This window comes from Polypterus senegalus, chromosome 2 (genome assembly GCF_016835505.1).
Source record: "Polypterus senegalus isolate Bchr_013 chromosome 2, ASM1683550v1, whole genome shotgun sequence".
NCBI lineage: Eukaryota > Metazoa > Chordata > Cladistia > Polypteriformes > Polypteridae > Polypterus > Polypterus senegalus.
This window is the reverse complement of record NC_053155.1, coordinates 303,916,882-303,942,598: the sequence shown is the minus strand read 5'-3', so window position 1 is coordinate 303,942,598 and position 25,717 is coordinate 303,916,882. Positions and strand designations below refer to the sequence as shown.

Below are 25,717 nucleotides of genomic sequence, written 5' to 3'. Positions count from 1 at the left end.
TTATGGATGTGCTGAGAGAGGACATGCAGGTGATGAGTGTAACAGAACAAGATGCAGAGGACAGAAAGATATGGAAGAAGATGATCCACTGTGGAAACTCCTAACAGGAGCAGCCAAAATTAGAAGAAGAATTGGTGTTTCACAAGTTCTCCTGATACCCCATAAAGCGGCTATTAAAATTTTGCTAGTTACGTAGGCGTATGTGACTAATACATACACTGCGATTAGCTCCTCTTGTATTGTGCTGCCATTTGTACTCACTGCTAACAAAGCCTTTGTTAAAGTGCTGTTACAGCAGTAATTGACTGACAGATGCACATAGGTGGTGCATATTCTAAGTGTAACCCAGTATCTTAGATGTAATTTTTTAATTTTAACTCAAAATATTTAAATACATTTAAAATGTGATGACTATAACAGTTGTGGCACTTGAAACACACATCCCACATGTGTTATTATGGTTTGGCAATCGATGGCTAGTAATAATTATGGCATAAACTATTTTTTTTTTGTTTTCATAAATGACTTCAGGCTACTAAATAATAAAACAGATGTCAGATGTGTTTTACTCAGATACTGTATTCCAGTACATACATTATTCCATTTAAAACATATATACATATGTGGTTTTCTTGGGGGCTACATGGCTGAACCACTGGCTGCACTGGGGTCCCCTGTCACTTAAACCTCAGTTCATTTTCTAGATGGGATTTCTTTTACGCGGATTGCAGATGTTCTTCCACAAAAGACTCCAGTCCAGAGGAGAGCGACCGGGCCAATTCTGTGACAAAAAGGTATGAGGAGAGAATGATGGAGTCGAACCTTTACAGTTGAAGCAAATGGAGAATAAGAGGTGACATGATTGAAGAGTTTAAAATTCTGAAGGGATTCGTACAAGATGTTATTTTAAAATACAGCGCCCAGGACAAAAGCAACATTTTTTTATCGATTTACCCCTCTGCTCCACAGTTTAAAATTTCAAACCAAACAATTCAGACGTGGTAGACTGTCATTTAAGGGTATCTCCGTACATTTTGGTCTCACCATGTTGAATATGCAACAGTTTAGTCGATATGGTCCCTCCATTTTAGGGCACCATAAAGAAAAGTGTGTCTTTGTCTCAAACATTATATAAGGTACTACATTGTGCAACTAGAACACAGGGATATAGTTAGAAACGTGTTAAGAGCAGGTTTTGCACAAATTTTAGAAAGTTTTTCTTCACACAGAGAAGCACAGACACATAAAATAAATTAGCAAGTAGAGAGGTAGAGAATAGGACTTTAGTGACCTTCATATATCGACTTGATGTTATTTTGGACAACCCAAGTGAACAAGATGGACGAGTTTGTTGGGCTAAATGGCCCGTCCTCACCACAATTGTGTACTCAAATAATACAAACATATACTATCAGGTTGACTAGAAGTGCAAAACATACCCAGTGTAAGAAAGTGTGAGTGTTTGCATGCATAATAATGCCCCATAATGGAATGGCATCCCAACTAAGGAAGATCCCTCACAACCTACCCAAGGCTACTGTTCATCATTCTCTACTTGACAAAGTAGGCCCAAACAATGGATGTAGATGGATGCTATTGTGAGCTACTTACTGTAAAAATATAACTGCTCATATAATTGTACATAAAAACAAAAAAACATTACGTTTTTCACACATTTGTCTGAAAAACAGTCTCTTTTTATTACTGTGAGTTTTGCATTAATTGTATGTACGATATGTATGTAGGGTCTTGAAACCCGAAAAATCGATCATAAAATCAGACCCCGACTTATACGCCTGTTCAAAAATGCGACACTTACATGTATTTATTTTTTTAACATTTTCTTGCCTCCTTCAATCACGCATCAGTTTCTCAGATGCATCAAATTTTGTTGCAGCAGCGCAGTTACCAATTTCTTTTGCTACTTCAATAACATTTAATTTAAAACCAGCTTCATATATTCTTCTGATCGAACGCTCCATCATAGATAAGGGATGCTCTTGTGATAAAGGTGTATGAGGATGTGAGATAAAAAAAAACACTAATCAGTGCAAACATCACTTTGGAATAGTTCGAGTATTACTGTGTGGTCACGTAGGCACAATACACAGAAAAAAAAAAGGCTGTGTGATCCGTGGTTACTCTCTCAGGTGGGCGTTAACATATCATAATCTCTTGGATCAATAGCATGAGTTTTCTGCATATGACTTATACGACTGATATTATAAAATACCAAAAATTATATGGTAAAATCAAGTCTCGACTTATCCGCGGGAGTATATTACAGTAAGTTTGAATCGTTCTTCTGCTGTCTCACAGATTCTTCTCCCATTCTTATGGATGTAAACTGCCTATTAATTTTTGCACAATACTTTTGAAGGTTTTTACCAAAATGATGCAATCTAATTCACTAAATGCACTACAAAATGAAAAGCGTCAAGTAATACAAATGTGTCCTGATTTTACTCACCCATATCTGCTTATTGGTAAACTGTGAAAGCCGTGCATGCTCTCCTTACAATCGTAAATATGACCCACTAAAACATTTCTGTTTTGTGATTTGTTTCCACAAACATGTCTAACTAGCATGCGTCACGTAAAATTAACAAAATCTTTACAATGAAACTGTGACTGGTTTAAACCAGCCCATCTTTCGCTAATGTGTGCGACTACTGAGCTGTCCCCTGACTTTATGCCAGTTACGGAGCGTCATTTTAAGCCATACATTGAACAAACAACAGTAATAAACTGACTTTCAATACAATGCCTAAAGAGCACAGCCACTCACTGTAACATTTAATAAAGGAAATACATTTAAACAAAACAGTTCTTTATGCATAACAAAGTCTGAAATTTGAAATTAATACTTCTTTTGATATGCCTTAAGAGTTGGTAAATGTTGTATCTTAACTCTGCACTATTCAAACACACATTAATCAAAAAGCACACAGCATTACAGCTAACCAGCATGGTGAAAAATCCTTGTCTAACATTTATTTTTCCTTTTTACATGTTTGTAATAAACTAATTCATCATTTAAGAACATGATACAAGCATACAGTAAATAACAAAATCCTATTTTTATTTAATTATTTAGGGGTTATAATGCAGTAAACTGGATGAAGTATCACACATATATATTTATAAATATTATATGTACATACATATATGCATACACAATATATACACCTACATACATACATATATTCATAAATATATACATATTGGATATATATATATATTAAGAAGATTCCAGTAAACACTAGTCCATGGACTCTGCCATTTCCTTCTTTTGTTGATCCAGGAAAATTCTTTGAGTTAAACCGTTAGTTATGCACGTGAGGACACCTAGTGGAACTTAAGAGGAGGTGCATATAAGATGGAGACCAGAAAACACTTCATCACACAAAGGGTCCTAGGAATCTGGAACAAATTTCTAATAAAATAATAAAAATTCTAATCATTTCCGGCGCCGCATCCGAGTGGCAGCCTTTCCAGCAGCTCCGTATATGACTTTATTGTGAATTTCCCCTTGGGATTAATAAAGTACCTATCTATCTATCTATCTATCTATCTATCTATCTATCTATCTATCTATCTATCTATCACAGATTTTTGGTTCAAAAATTCTCAATACTTGAGATTCTCAAAGAACATCATTTTGAAAATAAGCAGAACAAATGGTGGACTGCAACCATGCATATCTGTGAAGAAGACACACGGGTCAGTAAATTCTATAAAGAAAGTGAGGAAAGTCAACACTAGTGTCTAAAGTTCCTGGCCTGATGTTCCTAATTTATCCCAAATGACCCCCTTTATCTCTTACCTGGACGACTGTAAGTCGTGAGGTTGCTGTCGCTGTTGCCATTTCCGGATGTACAACAATTAATGCTACAGTCATTGTGATTGGAACACGTATTTGGCCAGGTATCTGCTAGCCAGGGTTGTGTGGCTGGCTCACCAATATTTAGCAGTCCAGGTCTGAGGAAAGAAAAAAAAAAAAGCTACAGTTTTACCTTCTGTACTGCTATTTTCTTAAGTCTGAAAAATAAAAATAAATGAGGTGAAAAGAAAACATAAATGTAATGCAAGAAACAGACTTCAAAGACCATTTGTTACATTTTATTTCTCAAAGGTCTAATGTGATTTTGGTGAAATGGCCTTTTGTTGTTGGTGTAAAAATCCATTTATCCATTCATCCATTTCCTGAACTCGCTTTTCCATTTACATTATCTTGGGCAACTGGAACCTTTTCTGGGATCTTTGGGCAGAAGGAAGTGCATCCAGAACTCTGACGTTTTGTGGTAACCTCAATCATTTAACTTGTTGAATTTATTAGATGTCAGACACTGAAGCTTGATCCTATAACACTGGGTGAAGATGTAGAGACCAGTCCACAACAGGGTGCCAGTCCAGTGCAGAGTGATCTCACATGTACACTCACACCCAATCATATCAGGCTAATGTGGTACTGCCCAATGAATTATGGAAGGAAAACCAGACTACACAAGGAGAATGTGCAATTATACTGTTAGAGGTCTAGACTGGGATCTGAACCCAGAACTCAGGACTTGTGCTGCCCTTTTGTAAAAAGCAGACTACAGAAACACATTTTTTGAACTCCAAAGGAAAAGTTTACTTAAACATGCATTGTCTGTCGAAATACTCTACACCAACAAGTAATATGAAGATAACTATACTTCATTTTTGGCATTTTTTCTTTCTCAAAGGCAATATTTATTTTAGTTACTTACATTTGTGTGTAATCCTTTAAACTCCACTTGGAGCCAGTCCTGCCACTTAAGGCTACATAATGACTGGTTGTAACCATATTGCTCTCCTCAGCATTTTTAACACAAATTTTGCTGATGAGCATGTCTTTACAGTTACCACATCCAGCATCCTGCTATATATCTTTATCTTTATAAATGCCATAATGAAATCACTTTAGACAGATTAGGCTTCAGCTAATGTCAAGTTCTTTTATAGATGTGCTCGGAATACACGGCTTTATTCTAAAGTCAAAGTGCTCCCTCTGGTGTTGAAAATGAGGGAAGACAATGTTGCTATTCATAAGTGCTGATATGACTCTATAAACCAAGCTGAATTTTATATATACATCAAATTTATATTATATACTAATGGAACGATGCATTGCATATATAAATATAATGCATTTATACATGTTTTTTTTTTACATATACACACAGTATATAAAGATATATACTGAGATATACGCAGATTTCAGGCAGTCATTGACCGGAAAGGATCTTCATCCAAATATTGAAAATGATCATTATATTCATGATGATGTTAGTTTGTTCAAATACTTCTGAGCCCCCAAAAATGGGGGAACCATGTATAAAAATGTCCATCTTTTCTAAATGTCTCATACAATGTTTTTGTTAAATCCCTTGAATTATAGCTGAAAGGTTACAAATCAATCACATCATAATTGCTTCATTTCAAATCCTTTGTGGTGTAGCAAAGAGCCAAAAGTATGAAAATTGCATCACTGGCCAAATACTTATAGACCTAACTGTACATATTATATATACTGTACATCCATTCATCTTCTAAACGTGCTTATCCAGAGCAGGTTCAAATGAGGAGTGGTCTATCCCAGTAAGCATCAGAGCCAATACAGGAACAATCCCTGGACAGGATTATATATATATATATATATATATATATATATGTAGGATTATATATATATATATGTATATATCAGAAAAGGCAAATTACTGTACATCCACTGTGACTCACTGTTGTATAGTAATAAAAGGTAGTAAAACTTTTTATAGGCACTGATCACACACACACATAAATACATATATATATATATATATATATATATATATATACACACAAACACACATTATATATATATATATATATATATATATGTATATATATATATATATAAAAGTCATGCATACATATCCCAACAACCACCTTCCAGGCTCGGCATGGGGGCAAGAGGGGGTGCTGTGGCTAATGATGTCATCACTTTATTCCCTCCTCAGCACTGAGAAAACGCCCAATGAGGACACCTGAATCCGCCCCTTCTGGTCTGACAACTATAAAAGCCAGGCGGTCCAATAAGCTGGCGCCTCATCTGGACCCGGGTAAGGAAAAAGTATCAAGCTCCAGTGCACAGACCCTTTAATAAAAGATCCAAGAAGTTTATTAATTTTGTTTTTGTTTGGAATTTGAACTATAATGTGCTTGTTTTATTTACACTTGCATGTTTTAATATAATTTACATTTCGGAAGTAAACAGGATGACCTGGTTGGCACTGCAACATTTCTTGGGACTTTGTCATTTATATTTCACCTGACCACAGTACAGTATCTCTCTCTCTCTCTCTATATATATATATATATATATATATATATATATATATATATATATATATATATATATATATATATATATTACAGTACTTATACTTTTTATGCTCATTTTCTGTGCTTTTTTCTTTGTAGTTTGGTGAGAAGAGCCCCTTGCAGTTCACTACAACTATATCTACATCTACACACACATGCTCAAATTTACTTAATAACAATACCAAAAGAAAAAGGTTTATTTTAAATCTGAAATATAGCAAACCAAATTTACTGAATGAAAGTGTAAAGTGTTAAATGACTTAACAAAAGTAAAAATTATTTATGTTCTAAAATATTCTAGCTTCAAAGACTTACCTTCCGCCGCTGCTTACAGCCTCCCCACCTCTCTGATAGGTAACTGTAACATTACAAACAAACAAAATAAAAAAGGAATCAAAATCAAAAGCAGTTTTGCATATAAAAGTGAGAACCAACAAATTGATTAATAACTAGGAGAAGTGATAAAGCAGGGTCTAATAATGGCCACTTTTTTAACTTCAGCTTTTTGTTTTGTTTTTTTTTAGATCATATTGATCATTAAATGTTAGCAACCATTATTGTAGATTCCTTTGACCAAGCCCCAAGTACATGCATGTCACTTAACAAAAATGTTTCGGTACATTTATTTTGAGTGCTATGTGGGAACTCAGTGTTTCAATGCTGTGCCTGCCCGTTGTCTCCATTTGAATTTTGACCCCACTAGTTTTTCTAGCAGTACCTCACTTTTGGGCCAACATCAACAAACTTGTGCCTGTCAGGTTATTTAGCAGCTCTAAACGGTGAGAGCCTGAATGATCGGCTCCAGCAGTGGAGTAGCACTCTTTACTGGTTCAATTCTTGCTTTGTACAAAATGCCATCGGGGTGAGCTACAGCTCCAAAGCCCACCATGATATGGATGAAGGAGCCTTGAGAACAGTTTGTGACTTTCTGTTTAGGCATGTTGATGCAGAGGTTACCCTCATGATTCCTAGTTCAAATCTGTGTGAACTGTCCACGTTCTCCTCATTCCCTGTATGGTGTTGCTGTTCAGTCAAAGGACCTTAAATTACAAGCTTGCCAGTCTCGGCCTCACAGTGTGACTCTAACTAATACACTTGAAATGCTTGTGAATCAAATATATAAAGATCAAAATACAGTACATAAAATCTTTTTATATAATGGTATCCTCTTGTTTTAAGTTGCCTTTAGAAAAGGCATGTGCCCACTATATAATAATATAAGTCTGACTGGAAACTGTAAATTGTCCCTGTATGGCTGCAGGTTTACATCCCATTAAAAGTTAGCTCTTGGTTTGAACTCTCTGCTGTCCATATGCATCCTGACCTCTCACCACCCGCAGTTATTTTAAGACATTTCTGTACAAGAAAAATGAAAGAGCGGGACTGACTTGACACCCCATCTTGGTTTTCACTCCCCTAACTTACAAGCATCCCTTGTCATCCATTCACGGGAATTCCAGCCTTAGTAGGCTGCCAAAGCCACCTGGGCTACAGCACACAAAAACACAGACACCCCATGTGGATGTGAATGTCGACATTGTTCCAGAAGGACTTTCATTAAAAAAAAAAAAAACGAGCCACATATTGTTAAAACTTGCATTAATTTTAAAAGAAAAAAAAGAAAGGAAAAACACCTCAAGGTAACACACAGTCATTCTTTCGCTTCTACATAATACCTTTAAATGCGACGACTGGGACAAGCGTAAGCGGCTTATCTGTTCGGTAAATTCTGACGGATTCTGAAGGACAGTATTATTTTTTTTTTTAAAGTAAAAAAAAAAAGAAGTGAAAACGGTAGCTAAATTGCACTCTTTCAAGGAGCTCTAAGCTGGTGGCCTGTGAAGGAGAGATAACTACCTTCTTTAATTGTAGATTTTGGATTAGAATGTGACATTCTGCAGTGATTTACATTTTTTTAAGAAAAACACGAAGCTACCTACAGTTCCCCCTTTATCGTCTGCATTGCTGCAGATCATATTCCACAAATGATTCTTCTTTCCTAATTAATTAAATATGCCATTTGATGTCAAGTTAAGCGACCGAAAAGTCTGCCGACGGTATAATCCCCCTTATAAATAATTCAACGCTGTCTGTATAAACAATGGATCTGTTTTTATCTGTGCATAGATTCCACGACAACGTCAAATCTCGATATTTCCTTGCCTAACTGTTCTGAGGGGCTACAAGAGGTTGCCCGAGGCCAAAGGCACCGCTGCAATGACATAGGACAGGGTTAGGCTTATTGGAATGACATCCTGGTGCTGCTTTCGCCCCCTGGCCACCCTTTTTCCAGCCATGTACCCCAACTCACAGTGTTTTTAAATATTTATTTTTAAATCAACAATGATCCGTCTGAGAAAATCATAAACATCTGAAGAGAACAAATGGCTGCTTAACGTTAAAAGACCTAAAACTGCAGCACTGATGTAATCTATTAGAATAAATTAAATCTAGTTTGGGAATCCTGTCAACTGAAAGTTAATCGCGTTCCAGCTGTAAAACAAAGGCTGAGCTGTACATCTATGGCAGTAAATTAGAAACGGAGGTCGCATTCAAACAGAGGAAACGTAATCGACCAACATAAAAGCACATGTCGGAAAGGTTCTGTTTTCGGTTTCCTTGTTCTAAGCACCAGACAATGTGCTGTTCAGTAAGTTGACTACATTAGCATAATCCGATGCAGCCCATGACGGCACAGCCAAAGCATGCAATTAAGAGCAACAGAAGAGGCAAACTTCCAGTGCGCACTTTCATTGGCAGCACATGGATTGGTCTGAATGACTCAATACTGCAGATCCAGGTCCAGTACACTGAATTGTTACACCAACACACTAAACATCCAAATGAATTATTCATTAAGGTTTGCGTAAGCCGATGAAGGCGGAACAGATCTTTTTCTTTGTTTCCATTTTATTCAAATGTTTTTCCAGTTTCTGAAAAGGTGAGGAGTTCGGCGGATTCTCTAGATTGAGAGGAGCCGGCTGAGGTGAGAGCATGTAATTCGTATGAAGAGGTGTGTAATGTATGGAAGGACTCTATCTCACGATAGAGCTAGTGTTAATCGGCAAAACGTTTTTCACGACAAGTTTACTTGGCTCACCAGGCAGCTTGTTCACTGAATATTTTCTGGAAGATTCACTGGGCAGTTGGATTAGATGAACTTTTCTTCCCAGTGCCCCATGATGCTTTTTGAAGTCAGTGTGACATCACAGAGGTATAGTGGTCAATGTTGGATGGGACAGTCCACCAAGTGTACAATGATGATCCTAGTAGTTAGTAGTGGTCGGGTATTTCAGGTCAACCACTATACTGGATAACATTCTTCTTCCAGTATGAATTTCATTAGAATTGTTTAACTGGTATGCTAAACGTTAGCTGTAAACTTGCAAATGCATTTAAAACACAAAACACACAAGCAAAAAGAAACTGGAAATGCGTCGGTTCATTTATGTCTTAAAGGTAATGTTTTTATGTACGACACATGTGTAAATAGTTGAGCCTGCCCCTTTAAGAGTTTAACACAGAGTGCTGTGCAGTTTATGCAAACAGGAAAGAGTAAAGAATTCACGTGCTTTAGTGTTGTGCTTATTAGGTAGCAGCGGCAATGTGCAGCAAGCATGTCTTGGTTCAAGAGAGGTGAAGGCCTGCTATAAAATCTGTGAAGGCCAAGCCTCGTGAATTCATGCTTCCTGTTAATAATAATAATAATAATAATTCTTTACATTTATATAGTGCTGTTCTTACTACTCAAAGCCACTTCAACAACTACTAATGTGTAGCATCTACCTGGATGATGCAACGGCAACCATTTTTGCGCCAGTATGCGCACCACACAGTAGCTGGTAAGTAGTGAAATGGTGAGAGATATAGCCAATTAAAGGGAGGGGATGATTAGCACACCAGAATGAATAGGCCATGCTGGGCAATTTAGCCAGGATACCAGGATACACCCTACTGTTTATGAAGGATGCCCAGGGATCTTTTATGAACCACAGAGAGTTAGGTCCTCAGTTTTATGTCTCATCTGAAGGATGGTACCTTTATACAGCACAGTGTCCTCTGCTACTGCACTTTAGACATAGAGATCCACATTCAGACCACAGGGTGTGCCCTTATGGTTTCACCAACACCTCTTCCAGCAGCAACCCAAGCTTTTACTAGATGGTCTCCCATCTGGGCTGGGCCCAACTATGCTCAGCTAAGCTTCTTCGGAAGTGCATGTGGTGTGGCATTTTTGAGAAAATATTATTAACAGTTACATTTGGAAAAAGCAGAGTACATTTTGAGTTGAAGACCTGCCTCTCTCTATCATTCATTGGTCAAGGGTCCTGTCTTCAATTGCAATTGCATGCATTTTGTACATTTTGAGCATAAAACTTAATAACTGACATGTGGATTATGCAACACGAGTAATGTGAGAATTGTTTTCTTTTTCCCATGAATGATTTTAATATTGTCTGTCATTGTAGAGCATGCACGGGTTACCTTTGGGTTCTATTACATCATAAATTTTATTTTCTCCTTTTACATGAGAAAATTTTCTCACAGCCATGTCTACAATCTACATTGGGTAAGTAACATATAAAAAAATATAATTTTTAGACAGAGTATTCCTTTAAGTTACAGAAGAAGATCAATAGGGGAAAAAATATACGACAGGTTTAAAAGTATGTTTACCAGAATGGCAGACGTTGACATTTAGGACTTTTAGGAAAACTCATAAACTAAAGAACAAATCCTAGAACAAGTAACCTTCCAATGGATTCAATTTAATTCAATTCAGTTTAATTTTGTATAGAGTTGTTCACTGAGTGGAAAGCATTGTGACAACTTCACAGGTAGATACAAATATAAAAATTATAAATTACTGAATCATTTATTTAACAATTTTGGTTAAATAGACAGTAAAACAAAGTCATTTGAAAACTGTTCAACATAAATGGATCCTAAAAAATATCTCTCCATTAATTAATTGTTGAACTATGGCCAGTTGATAATGGAGGAGAGGAAAACATAAAGACTGTCAGTAGCATCATTAGGGAAAATAAACCACGGGGGGTCCACGGTTCGTTATAATTAACTCTTGTCACACACTTGCACAAGGGAGAAAACTTCAGGGTTCATCTAAAGGTACTTACACTTTGAGCCAGGGGTTGGCGCTGTTACCTAATTCCTTTTTCCCTTCCTCCCTGTGCAGAAGCAGTGATTGACAGTCAACGCACCAATGATGTCACTTCCATTTCTCAACCTCCTGAACTTGCCTTTTCCTGATCTCCAGCCTGAAAACTTGCTCCACCGCCATCTTGAGGCAGTCGACTCCTGACCCTCGCCTGAAAAGACGCAGTGACTCATGTGCGCTACACTATTTCTTTTTGTGGGTTAATTTTGCAAAAATTTTTATTTACACTTTGTTGTATCAGCAAAAAATACATAATCCAATTCCTGTAAACACTTTTTACATTGGGCGGCACGGTGGCGCAGTGGTAGCGCTGCTGCCTCGCAGTAAGGAGACCGGGTGCTCCGGTTTCCTCCTACAGTCCAAAGACACGCAGGTTAGGTGCATTAGCGATCCTAAAAATTGTCCCTTGTGTGTGCTTGGTGTGTGGGTGTGTGTGCTCTGCCCGGGATTTGTTCCTGCTTTGTGCCCAGTGCTGCCTGGGATTGGCTCCAGCAGACCCCTGTGTTAGGATATAGCAGGTTGGATGATGACTGACTGACTTTTTACATCGCACTGTCACCTAAAGGTTGAAAACGTCTAACTCCGAGGCAAAGTCAGTCCATTGTGGGTTACACTCACTCACATCAGGTCAATCTAGGATGTCCATTAACTTAACAGCATGTCATTGAGATGCACTCAGAAAACAAATCACCTTGGTGTTTCATAGTGGAGCTGTTAAAATAGGCTGCTCCATTAGGAGAGTGTCTCTGGAAAACTTTTATGAGGACCAACTTTGTATTGTAAATGCTTTAATGAAGAAGTTTTTTTCTTATACAGCTTTAATGATTATCCGTAACACTTTGCAAAGTTTCACACTTTCCTAAATAGTGTGTATATTTTAAAATTCAAAAGACTTTATAAATAGCTGGGTGGCATTAACAAAGAACAGCTGTTCACATGAATAAAACAAAAAAAAAATTCAAATAAATTGAAGATGAAAGAACAAAACACAAAGTTCATAACTTTACAAGATTTACAACAATTATCAGCTCAACGTCTGTCCTTAACCTTTGTTTAAAAAACAGCTGCCAGACAATTTTAGACATAGATTACCAGTCGACATAATGAAGATCTAACAGCAAACATTCACACATTGAATTTCAATAAAATATTAAAAAGCTCTCACTTTTACAGGTGAATGGACTAAGAATTTTATAACAACACAGGCATTGACTACATTTTATAAAAGAAGAGTGAAAAAAATCTGCAGTGAAGCCTCGGAAGGCACAGTTACTGTAGCATCTAATGGCGTAATCAGCAGTGAGTATTACTGCGTCTCATAGGCTCTGCATGACACCCGGGAAAAGTGTGAAGCATCTTTAGTGTAAGGCCAGTTCTACCGTGATGCTCTAAGTAGCACATTTGGAGGTGTTTTTTAATCAGCCACCATTATGTATTACAACGTAACATCTTATTTCTTTTATTTGAATTATTTATCTGTTTACCTTACCATTTCATCTTGAGTGTATTTCACATAGTTTATGTGGGTCAGTTTTAATACTCCTGCTTGATCTTGGGGGTCAGAAAAGAATGTATGCATGCATGTATGTTGTATACCAGAAAACAAAATATATCTTTGTGTGCTTTATTATTTCTGTGTGAACATTTGTCTGACATTGTCTGTCTGTTTAACTAAGCCATTCTGTACCATTTGTACGCAGCACGTTACCAAGAGAATGATGAGAGAATTAGAACTGATCCTTTATATATATATATATATATATATATATATATATATATATATATATATATATATATAGAGCGATTTGAACGGAGGAGGCTGGCATGTGTGTCAGGAGGGCCCTGCCCGGCTCCCCACTGCTGATGTCACGCTTATCCCTCCCCTTGGCCTGCAGCCTCTGTCTTGGATTAGCGTGAATAAATTGCTCCTGCAAGCGAACTGTGATACTTAGTGTGATGAGTGAACTTACAAAATCAACTGGAATGTTCAAGCAAATTAAAGAAAAAAAACCCTAAATGTAAATCCATTAAGTAGTTCTATCGTGAAAAGCGGACAGACAAACAGACAGATGTGGGATTTTATATATATATAGAGATATACATATGTGTGCCACTGACTGCTTAACTATTCTGGGACCCTTAGATTATACTAAGATAATAGCAGTGTTTAAGACTATACTATTTCTCTGCATGCTGATTGGTGCAAACTAATGTGTTTCTGGTTGTCTTATGCAAATTAACATGCTTAAGATGGGGGCAGCAGAAGTAGCACTGCTTCCGCCTTGCAGTAAAGAGACCTAGGTTCTCTTCCCGGGTCCTCCCTACATGGAGTGTGCATGTTCTCCCCATGTCTGCGTGGGTTTCCTCCGGGTGCTCCGGTTTCCTCCCACAGTCCAAAGACATGCAGGTTAGGTGCATTAGCGATCCTAAAAATTGTCCCTAGTGTGTGCTGGGTGTGTGTTTGTGTTTGCCCTGTGATGGACTGGCACCCTGTCCAGGGTTTGTTCCTGTCTTGTGTTACACGCTAGCAAGGATAGGCTTCAGCACCCCAAACACATCCCACCACCAACAATGTTCATGGCGAAGCGGGCTATCTATCTTGTTCTATTCTATTCTATTCACAAATGTAATTTTGTTTTCTTCACATAAATACTGTAAGTGAGCAAAGTTACAACAACATTTTTTATTTATATAGCACATTTTCATACAAAAAAATGTAGCTCAAAGTGCAAGACCCAGCACTGACGTACATTGGATGGCAGAACTTTAATTATCTCCAAATCTCACTTTTGATAATATTTTGCATGGGTTAGGTGATTGAGAATTGAAAAGTATTATTGGGCTGATTGGCCTGTCCTGATCCAAATGTTTGTAATGTTAATACATTTAAAGCAGGTATATCCATGTTGCTCAGCACCTTTTGTAGGAAGAAGCAATCATAAATTTAAAATCATGCAAAGACAGGACAACTCAAGCAAACGATAAAAAATGTACATACCTGTAGGCGTGAAAGTAAATGATGGGACTGAAAGACAAAACAAGAAAATAGTCAGTAAGCAGAGGGGAGCGAGAATTTGAGATAATAATAATAATAATAATAATAATAATAATAATAATAATCATCATCATCATCAAAATTTGTTTTATTTATAAGGCCCTTTACATTTGTAGTAAATCTCAAAGTGCTACATAAAAAAAAAAAACCAAATACAAAACAAGATAAAAACTGAGATAAAACAACAATAATTAGTGGCATTCCTGTTAATATGCTTTCCTAAATAGAAAAGTGTTTTTTTTTAAAACAACCCACAATCTGCTGTGTTCTCAAGTTCTCTGGTAGTGCATTCCAGGACTGTGGGGCATCAACTGCAAAGGCTCGGTCACCCATTGTACGAAGTTTGGTCAGAGGGTGGCGAAGGCGGTAGGCATTTGCAAAACGGAGGTTTCTTGTAGTGGATTGTAATATAAGGAGTTCCTTAAGATATTGTGGAGCATTTCCATAATTAAACTGGTAAGTGAGCAAACAAAGTTTGTACTCAATATGGAGGTGAATAGGGAGCCAATGAAGTGACCGAAGGATTGGTGAAATGTGTTCATATTTCTGCACCCTCATCAGGATCCTTGCAGCACTATTTTGGATTTGTTGGAGTTTTTGAAGGCTCTTGCTGGGGATCCCGATGAGGAGTGCATTACAATAATCAAGCCTGGATGACTTAATCCATAATGAGTAAGGATGGGTTCAAAGTCCAGCTCCTAGAGGAGGACCTCCTTGATCTGATAAACTATAGTACATTCCCATAATAGTAATAATAATAATAATAATAATAATAATAATAATAATAGAAGATGGCTTTTACCTTACTAAACGTGTAAAGCTTCTGCACCAGTGATGCAGACATAACATGTATTGTTCATGCTAACACTAAGGTTCTTTTTTTTTTCCACATATAACATGCAATCTTTTTTCAAAAGAAGAAAATGAGTTGCACATCCCATGCGCTTTCAATGAAACATGATGTTCAATAAATATAATTACCTGTCTCTGCTATCTTTTTTAGGTTATTTCAATAGTTAAAAAATGAAAACCTTGGTAGCAGATTTCCAATTCATGCTGCCTTTCAAGTGTACCATAGAAATCACTATCAGCCAAATGCTATTGTGTTATCTTTCATCTGCTTCTTTTCATGCTACATTCACAATTTATCAAAATTAAAAAAAAAAAAAAAAAAATCTACAGCTTCAATTCTCTCTCTGGAGCAGTGGTCCTTAATACTGCAGCTATTCAAGCATCAACTTCAAGCCTGAGCATTAATTTTGAACCACAAGGCCATTCTAAAGGGGTCTAAAAAAGATCTTGCCATTGCATGAAAATGAAAATGCGGTAACAGAAAAAAAGGACCAACAATAAAATGAAATCTGCACACAGTAGCCCCTCACAGAAGACCTCAATTGTGACTATTATTTTAAAAAGCCAGTACATTAGCCAGGCTGCGTGTGGGAGAGGCACTTCAACAGATGTGAAGCCTAAAGCGAGACATTAAAGAGACATAATTACAGCTCTAATAAAGCTCAGCTAACTGTCGCTAACAGTCCACAGATTTATATATCAGTAGATACTGTGTGTGCATGTTTTTTCATTATTTCTTAATTGAAATTAAATAATTAAATAAATAAAATAGCTGTTAGAACCAAAACACAAAAATCAAAATGCATAGAGTTTTATCGAAGGTGTCACTTTGGTCAGCCTGACAGTGATGGGGACCTGGTACTGAATCCTACTCTGGTCGCAGTCTATATGATGTTAGCATGTTCTCCCCATTTTTTTCCAACATCCCAAATCCATATTTAATTTAATGTTGTTGATATTTAGTGAATGCAATTATCTCGTCTCAACTAGTCAAATAGCAGATACCGGAGCTGTATGCACTGAACTTTAGGATGGGACAGTCGTTAACGATGCGGGCCATGATTTGCTGATGTCCACAGGAACAGAGTGGGTTGCCACGATACCAACATCTATGTCAGTTTGCAGTGCATCTGCCAGCCCCTGTTCGGTAATGGTTCAATATGTCCCAGTCCCGTCTGGTAAGGTCAAAACCTGGCACGCATTTTGTCGGATAGCTGATCAGGAAAGAGTCAGCAGAAGATTCTCCCTCCCTTAAGTTTTTCCGTGTGTCGGCAACAATAACATTCCTAGGCAGAACCGGACTAACGTTTACAATCAGCAGGAGCTTTCCCGGTGGTCTGTTGGCTGGCCTGGCCTGGCATTACATTCAGAGCAACCAGTGAAATAACTCATATGTGAAATTATATACTGTAATGTTATTATACTGGAAAACGAGCAGACGTTATTGCTGTGTAGTGGGCACAAATCCTTTCGGTTTAATGTTTGTGGGTTTCTTTTCTGGCTTCTGGTTGGATGGTTTCTTGTTTTTGTTCAAGTCAAGTTTTGACTTTGTGTGCATCTCGCGCTCTTACAGTTAAACAGGAGCACTATGATGAGAGGTGCGTACGTCTGGTGCTTTGGTTATAATATACTTTGAATAATATTTGAATGTTGTATGCGTTTTGGTATTTGCTACTGTCTATCTATTTTTGTTTTAAATTTTAGTGAAGTATAGCTTATGGTCACATTTTTAATGTTTCCTTTTTCCCTCAGAGTGAATGAATAGGCTACACGAAATGTTTTATGTTATTTTGTTTATAAGTGAAACACGCATGTGATTGGAATGATTTGTGTTTTTAAATGTACCTGTTGTTCTTTATTTCTTGGTAAGTTTGTTAATGAATGTTACGTGTTATTTTAATATGTTTAAAGTGCGTCTTTCACGCTCTGACAATTAAACCTTAGCGCTATGATGAGAGACTGACTGAATAGGTTGCATGAAATGTTTTATTTTACTTATTTATTTTTATTAGTGAAACACGTATGCAGGTGGAATGATTTGTGTTTTTAAATGTACCTGTTGTTCTTTATTTCTTGGTAAGTTTGTTAATGAATGTGTCTCGTTATTTTTATACTTTTAAAGTGCATCTCTCCCGCTCTGACAGTTAAACAGGAGCGCTATGATGAGAGATTGACTGAATAGGTTACACAAAATGTTTTATTTTATTTTATTTTATTCATGAAACAGAATAAAATGATCACCATTTCAACTGTGGCGGTTCATACACTGACTGTATATCGGACTGGAGTATGAAATAGACAATTTTTATTAGAAGAAACTGTTTTAAGGCTACAATTGTAAACTTCTTTTAAAAATAAACTGAGGTAGGAATCTTTAAAAACGCTCTGTTTATCCTAGTCGATTACACCGTGTAGAATATTTATATGCTGAGCATATTCCCATGATTGGCTTTTTAGTACGGTCAGTAGGTCCTGAGACAGACATATTTGTATGCATCTTTTCACTGGTGTTTTATCCGGTATTTAGATTCTAATTATGCAAAGTTAAAAAAAAGCACACAATTAGGCGCTAAGTAGGTAATCACCATAATTGTTATGTTGCTTTTTAGATATAATTGATCTTTAAAAGTGCTTGTGTGTAGCCTGGTATTACTTTAGATGGTATCTATAATAACACCTCTCAATGCCTAAGCAAAAGAGACAAATTATTTTAGATGCACAAAAAAAAAATATGGCACCAGTGATGGGTTTAATGCCATCATCAAACGTGATACACGGCTATCATTTAAAGGAAAAATTGTTAACCTTTTCGAATCCCGGCATAGCTACTGCTGAGGCCACTTCTTTTCTTTCTGTGTCTGTACAACCAAATGCTGAAGACCATCAAAATAATCCAGCAAGCGGCTCCAATCCCGGCAATAAAGGCCGGCTGCTTCACCACATCCGAGATCTGCTGGGTCAAGGTACTTGTGGACTGTCCATTATTGTCCGTGATTCTTCCTAAGGAATCTAATGAAACAGAAAAGATAAAAAAAAAGAGTTTTAAACATCTTGTAGCAATTGGAACATGGACAGGCCTTAAAGTCTCCTGAAAAGCTGTCGTCTCCTGTATACCTGCACACCTTTGATATATCACTGAGTAAAGAAAAGCAAGTATGACAGGAGATCAAGTATGGCTTATTCTACAAAGATCTTCTAAAAGGGCCTGGCTACATTTATTGGTACCATTAGAAAGGACCATAAATAACTGGATTGGAGTGACTAGCTGTTTTCTTTAATTAGTATCAGACATGTCACCAATCGTGCAATTAGTCATTCAAACTGTTTAAATGGAGAAAAGTCATCGCTCTGCTGCTGAACATGGGCCAGAGAAAGCAAAGAAGAGAGGAGAATAGAAAGAAAATCACAAACAAGCATATTAAAGACAAAGTTTAGAAGACCATCTCCAAGTAGCTTGATGTTCCTGTGATAGTTACAAATATTATTAAGAGGGTTATGGTCCATGGGACTTTAGCCAAACTCCCTGGACACGGCAGCAAAAGGAAAATCGATCCCAGAATGGGCAGAAGGCATTGTGAGAATGGCAGACAAAAGGCCCAGAACAACTTCCAAAGAGATACAAGTATTCAGAGACTCCAGTATATTCAGAATTGCGCTGCCAGGATCCTGATGAGGGTGCGAAAGCATGACCATATCACCCCAATCCTGAAAACCCTTCACTGGCTCCCTGTCCCACTCAGAATAGAGTACAAGGTCGTTCTCCTCACCCATCAGCACATTTATGGACATGCCCCCCTTTACTTACTTACCCCTCATACCTCCTCATGCATCTTTTGCTCTGTACACACTAACACTCTCCAAGTCCCTAGAACTAAGCTTCGCAGTATGGGTGATAGGGCGGCTTCTTCATCTGCGGCGCCGAGACTGTGGAACGCCCTCCCTGACTACCTGAGAGCCCCACAGCCAAAAACTCATCTTTTTAGAAAGATATTTTGTTAAAATATAAATAAATTTTCTTGTTTTATTATTTTTACTCTGTAGCACTTTGAGATTGCTAAAATATAAAGTGCAATATAAATAAAATTTATTATTATTATTATTATTATTACAAGCTGAACTTCAAGGTCAAGGTCCATTGGTGTTTGATCGCACCATCTGTCACCTTCTACATGACAGTGAGCTCAATAGAAGAAGGCCCAGGAGGACTCTACTGTTGAAAGAGGGAGAGATGTGCTTATTACAGCGTGTTGCCGCACCTTCACCCACCTCAACACCATACTGGAACAGTGTGAGTTTTTTTTACAGTGGCAGGAGTGCCAATCCTGCCACCAACCCCCAAGTTTTCCTTGCAAGTTGGAAGATCTGCTTGCAGGGCTGGATGCAGGGTAACATCATACCCAGGATGGAGCAATTGCAGGTTAAGGGCATTGCTTAAGGGCCCAATAGAGTTGAATCACCTCTGCCCTTTATGGGATTCGAACTGGCAACCTTCTGATTGCCAGTGCAGACCCCTAACCTCAGAGTCACCATCCCGCCCACTATTGAAAGAAAAACATGAAAAAGCCAGACTGGAATTTGCAAAAATGCACATTGACAAGCCACGGTGCATCTTGGGAGAATGTCCTTTGGGTTTCATTTCATCCCTTCAATTTCAGGAACTAACTCAGGACAGGAGTACAGTCTGTCATGGGGCATTAATTCTGGGTGTCACCCATAAATATAACATGAGCATTTACAAGTCATAGGGAAGACACTCATGCTTCCAACTAAGAGAATTCAAACAACACATGTGGACAAACTGGACATCGAATCTGGATCCCCGGAGATGTAAGACATCAGCAGTGACCACTGTGCCACTGGCTGCATCAATTTAAAATCACTTCAGTTCACTTCAAAGCTGCAATGTAGTCTACAGAACCATGTCATTTCGGATAGAATGAAAGCAGAAAAGTGTAGCTTTGATTTTAATTTAAAACTACAATAAACGCCAACATTTCTGCAGCCTACAACTTCTTCAATGACTTGCCAAAGTGAACAGATGCTGCCTTTAAAACAAGTGACCAGTTTGCCTGAAGCAACCAAAGACAGAGATGTGCAAGTAAGGACTTGGAGGTCACAGTTGCTACATGTACTCGAAGCAACAGCTGCTAATTGATCCCTGAAAAAAGGACTCCCTGCCTAATTAGCCTCCTTCATGTACTGTAGGCGTCCATGACACCTTTTACTGACATTCGTGTCTTCCAAACAGAAGTTTAAGCGTTAGCTTTGCTCATGTTTGAACTCTCCAGTGAACAACTGAGTCTTTCTTTCTTTAGATTTACGTTAGATTACGTTGTAAATCACTTCGCAATAGTATTCCTCATTAAAGGCAATACACAGATAACAGATGTTTCTGAAATAGCATCTTTCACATTAAACATGCGTATTATGCTCATCTTTCTTTCTTTCTTTCTTTCTTTCTTTAACATAGTTTCTTTCAAAGTGAACCCAACAACAAAGCTCCTCTTTATTTCTTTTTATACAGATTCACAGATATTTGAAGTCAAGTCAAGTCAAGTCAAGTTGGGGAGCATGCACTCGTACAGTGTGTTGCCGCACCCACTACATGTCGAAACAGCTCGGAATCCCGGTTAGCCACCCCCCAGGCAGACACGCGGTTCAGTCTTACCCTCCGGAAATTACCCTCTATCTGTCACAGCCAGGTGTTACGTGGGCGACCCCTTGGGCTGGTCCTGCCACTGGGGTGCCCAACAATGAGCCGAATCACCCTTGGAGAAATGCGCCACATGGCCGTAGTGCTGTAAATGACGCTGCCTCACAATGCAGGTAATGTGACTCAATCGGGACTCCATGAGCACCCGCTCATTCGACACGAAATCAAACCAACGGTACCCAAGTTTTACAAAACTAGGTTTGAAACAAATCAACCCCCACAGAGTGAAAAGAATTAAACAAAAGCTATAGGTATGTGACGGCCCAGGTCAGATCCACTCTCCCTTGTTGCTCCAAGGTGCCTTTACAACCCAAAACCATTGATAGTTGTAGACCGAGATGAGCTGGGCAAATGAAGACACACACTTACAGCAAGTGATAGGTGCAAAAGTGACAGTTACTTTTTTATATAATTCAAACAAAATATCAAAGTGCAAACACTGCAGCGCATTGTCCATAATAAAAAATATTCCATTAAAAAAACAGAGTATCCATATAATAAAAAAAAAATCCATAAAAACTGAGGTTTAAAAATCATGGCAGAAAACTGTTCTTTAAAAAGACACAAACCCTGCTGCCTCCTTCTAAAAGCCGACATCTCCCCGGCTTACCCTATTTGTATCTAGCAGCGCAAGGAGATGTCCTACTGATAGGCACAGCCAACCTTCAAAATCCAGACTCGGATCCCTCCTGCCATCTCAGGTTCCTAGCAGGGTGCCGTACCTACCCTCACTTATCCAACTCCTGCTACCACCCCTCGGCCATATGGGGGGAGGCCACTTCAGCAACAGGTCACTCCATCTACCTGAAGACGATGCTCAGCTGGAGTGACCCTCTTCTGTCCCTTTCAGCACCTGCTATACGCTCCTCCTCAGCGCTCCACTCTCAATACTGCCATTTCCATCATTACTTCCTTCCTTCCTTCTTTCCTCTTAAACCTCCACCTCTCTTTCTGTCTCTTGTTTTTCTATTTCCCCCCCTCTCTACTTTGTAGGCTCCTTTATACCACCTATTTAGTTGCAGATGAGATCCTTCGCCCACTCTGAGGTGTGAATGCGGCACCTGACTGATCATTTGCACATCAGTGCGCAGTCAGTCAAGCACAGCAATCACCATCATGCGCCCGCCTGCCCCCATTCTGAGCGTTCTTGGGGCTCAGTTATTTATTTACAAACCTGTTCTACGCCACGGACCACTTATCACAAGGTATAAATTTAATTCTGCATGTGCAGCAGAGGTTAATTTAATCCGACCAGTTTAGGGTCACTGGGAGCCAATGATAATCACAGCACGGCTTGGGGCATGGGCATGAGGCAAGTGTGGTAGAACTTACATGCATCTGAGGTGAGGTTCAATCACACAGCCAAGCAGAAAAACATTCAAGTAACTTATATAATGAGGTGTATTGACTAATCACTGTTCTTATTCTGTAACCATTATATATCATTAGACGTGAATAATGTAATTTAACTGGGCACCAGTCCATTTCAGGGTCCACACAAATGCACACCCCAGTTGGACTCACTATATGTTATCAAAATGCATTTACTTATTTGGATAATGCCTTTATCTAAAACGACTCAATTGGTTACATCTCTTTTTGTTAACTTCTGATTGGTGCACAGGCACAGGACGTGACTTACTCCTGGTGTGACAGACGGCCGGGGTCCTTGCCCAGTTGGGACGCCCTTTTGAGTAGAGGACTGAGTGGGAGGAGATGTCAACAGCAGTACCTCCCCCGGGACACTAGAGGGCAGTCCCTCAGTGTTGCATCGGGGCCACGGGCTTAGAGCTTAGAAACTCAACCCTTCTGGGGCTCATGGCCACCGACAGGGGGCACCTGGAATGCTCTGGAGCCTTGGCATGCAGCACTTCCGCCACACCCGGAAGTGCTACCAGAAGAGGAGCCGGATTCCCATGCAGCATTTCTGCCACACCCAGTTGATCAGGGAGAACCTGGAGCACTTCCGGGTGCAGTATAAAAGGGAGCACCTCACTCCATTTGGGGAGCCAGAGTCGGGAGGCAGAGGGCAGAGCTTGCGGGAGAGGAGTAGAGGTGGCAGGAAAAGACAAAAGAAAAGAAGTGTAAAGGACCGAGTCTTGTTGGGCATTTGGACACGGTTTGTGCTGTGCAGGAAAAAAGAATAATAAATGTGTGTGTTCTTGTGTGTCTGTCTGGGTCAGGCTGCTCTTCCACACTAGTCACACAGAGTCAGTAGTGGGATTTGAACTGAAAACTTCAGGGACTGAAATCCAAAGCCTTAACCACTGCAAAAATATGAATCAACGAATCAACACCTACAAAACAACAACAGAGTAGCTTCATTGATATTTCTGACCAGATGGAGGCAGTGTGATGGCATTGGACTTCACACTACAGGCTTGTGGGTTCAACTCCACCGCTGACTCAGCCGCCAGAACTCCTGCTGCAGAACTAAAGCTTTGTTTAAACCTTTACAAACTAGATGAAATGTAAATACACGCTGCTTTATGATCTCTGATGCAGATTCTGAGTGCCTTTTTTTTGTTATCCCTCTACAAATTAGAAACATTGCTGCAGATTTTTATTTTGTTGTTGTTGACCTCATTTTTGCTTTCTCCTTTCCCCTACAAAGGTTTTCCTTTTATCTGGTCACCGACAGAGAACATGGCCGGGGAAGTTTGCCAAAAAAGCCTTCATTCCTGACTCTCTCTCACAGTTGGCTCCATGCCTTAGGTTTATTGATTTTAGGGATATTCGGGTTAACTTTAAGATTTTATAGAGGGACAAAAATGTGAGTATGTAGAGCGTCTCAGCTAGACAAACTATTGTGTGGCTAAAGGCTTAAATCTCCTCGTCCTTTAAATGGAATTTTTTAAACAATAACTAATATGTCCATTCCTCTTGTGTGTATCATATTATAAACCAGGGATTTTGTTTCCAATTGGGTTGCTGTAAACTCTTTAATATACTGTAATTTGTAAAAAAAGAAAGCGTTTGACACCTTGTCTCAGCACAATGTGGTAGTGGTATAAAAAATGATTAAATGATTTTTTTTGTGGTTGAACTTATTTACTGTCATGTTACCACCTATCAATTGAACTGGCACAGAGGGTTTTTATCTAATATTCAATTCATGCTGTACAGTAGGAGAACAAAGATTAGACTCTGGGCGATTTTAAACTCTTCATAAAGCAGTTAACAAAGATCAACAAGTACGAAGAAGTCGGCCTACAGAAACATTCAGGTGCGTTTGGAGACTTCGTTAGCTGGTTTGAAAGCTGGAGCATTTGTACATTTTCTTGTCACTTCATAGAGTTTGTTATCAGTTTTATTTATCACGTATTTTTGCAACAGTGCACCATATTCAAAAATAAATGTGATAACAGAATGCTACTAGTATTGGACACAAAAGTTTTTAAATACCGTTTTACAATATCATGTGGCTGAAGTTGCTTCCATGGACAGCAGATTCTAATTCCAAGTGATGGAAAGATTGGCATGCGATTGTAAGGCAAATTGTAGATCAAATTCATTAAACATTACACTTTTACTTTCACGTACATGTCTTAGGTTTATTGATTTTAGGGATATTTGGGTTAACATTAGAATTTTACAGAGGGACAAAAATGTGAGTATGTAGAGCGTCTCAGCTAGACAATCTATTGTGTGGCTAAAGGCTTAAATCTCCTCGTCTTTCAAATGGAATTTTTTAAACAATATCTAATATGTCCATGTTTCTTGCGTGTATCATATTATAAATCAGGGATTTTTTTCCAATTGGGTTAGTGTAAACTCTTATAATTTGTAAAAAAAAAAGAAAGTGTTAGACAACTTGTCTCAGCACAATGTGGTAGTGGTACAAGAAATGTTAAAATAATTTTTTTATCGTTGAACTTATTTACTGTCATATTACCATCTATCAACTGAACTAGCATGTAGGGTTTTTATCTAATATTCAAGTCACGCTGTACAGTAGAAGAACAAAGATTAGACTCTGGGCAATTTTAAACTCTTCATAAAGCAGTTAACAAAGATCAACAAGTAAGAAGATGTCGGCCTGCAGAAACATTCAGGTGCGTTTGGAAACTTGGTTAGCTGGTTTGAAAGCTGGAGCATTTTTACATAATCATTCCATAGAGTTTGTTATCGGTTCTATTTATTACGCATTTTTATAACAGTGTGCCATATTCAAAAATAAATGTGATAACAGAATACTACTAGTATTGGACACAAACGTTTTTAAATACCATTTTACAATATCATGTGGCTGATGTTGCTTCCATAGACAGCAGATTCTAACTCCAAGTGATGGAGAGATTGTTATGCGATTGTTAGATAATTGTAATTTTTACTTTCTCGTACAGTATATGAAGTATAGAGAAAGTATAGTAATCATGAATGAATTTGATGAATCTTGACATTTTAGACCTCCCTGAGCCTGAAAATACAGTTTGTTTGGAATTATCTGTGTGTGTGTGTCTGTGTGTAAACACGATAACTCAAAAATGTAACAAGGTAGATAGATGAAATTTGGCATGTGGTTGTT

General features: G+C 38.3%; 1 protein-coding gene across 7 annotated transcripts in view; it reads right to left on the bottom strand.

The window, feature by feature from the left end:
* The window catches only part of robo1 (roundabout, axon guidance receptor, homolog 1 (Drosophila)), a 1,363,953-nt gene that overhangs the window by 49,236 nt on the left and 1,289,000 nt on the right, over nt 1-25,717 (bottom strand). For all 7 annotated transcript variants that reach the window (XM_039745862.1, XM_039745859.1, XM_039745860.1 and 4 more), the window contains 4 exons: nt 18,282-18,485; nt 14,568-14,594; nt 6,706-6,748; nt 3,827-3,981 (listed from right to left, as the gene is read on the bottom strand). In XM_039745862.1, the coding sequence (XP_039601796.1) occupies nt 3,827-3,981; nt 6,706-6,748; nt 14,568-14,594; nt 18,282-18,485 (429 nt within the window). The remainder of the gene's footprint in view (nt 1-3,826; nt 3,982-6,705; nt 6,749-14,567; nt 14,595-18,281; nt 18,486-25,717) is intronic.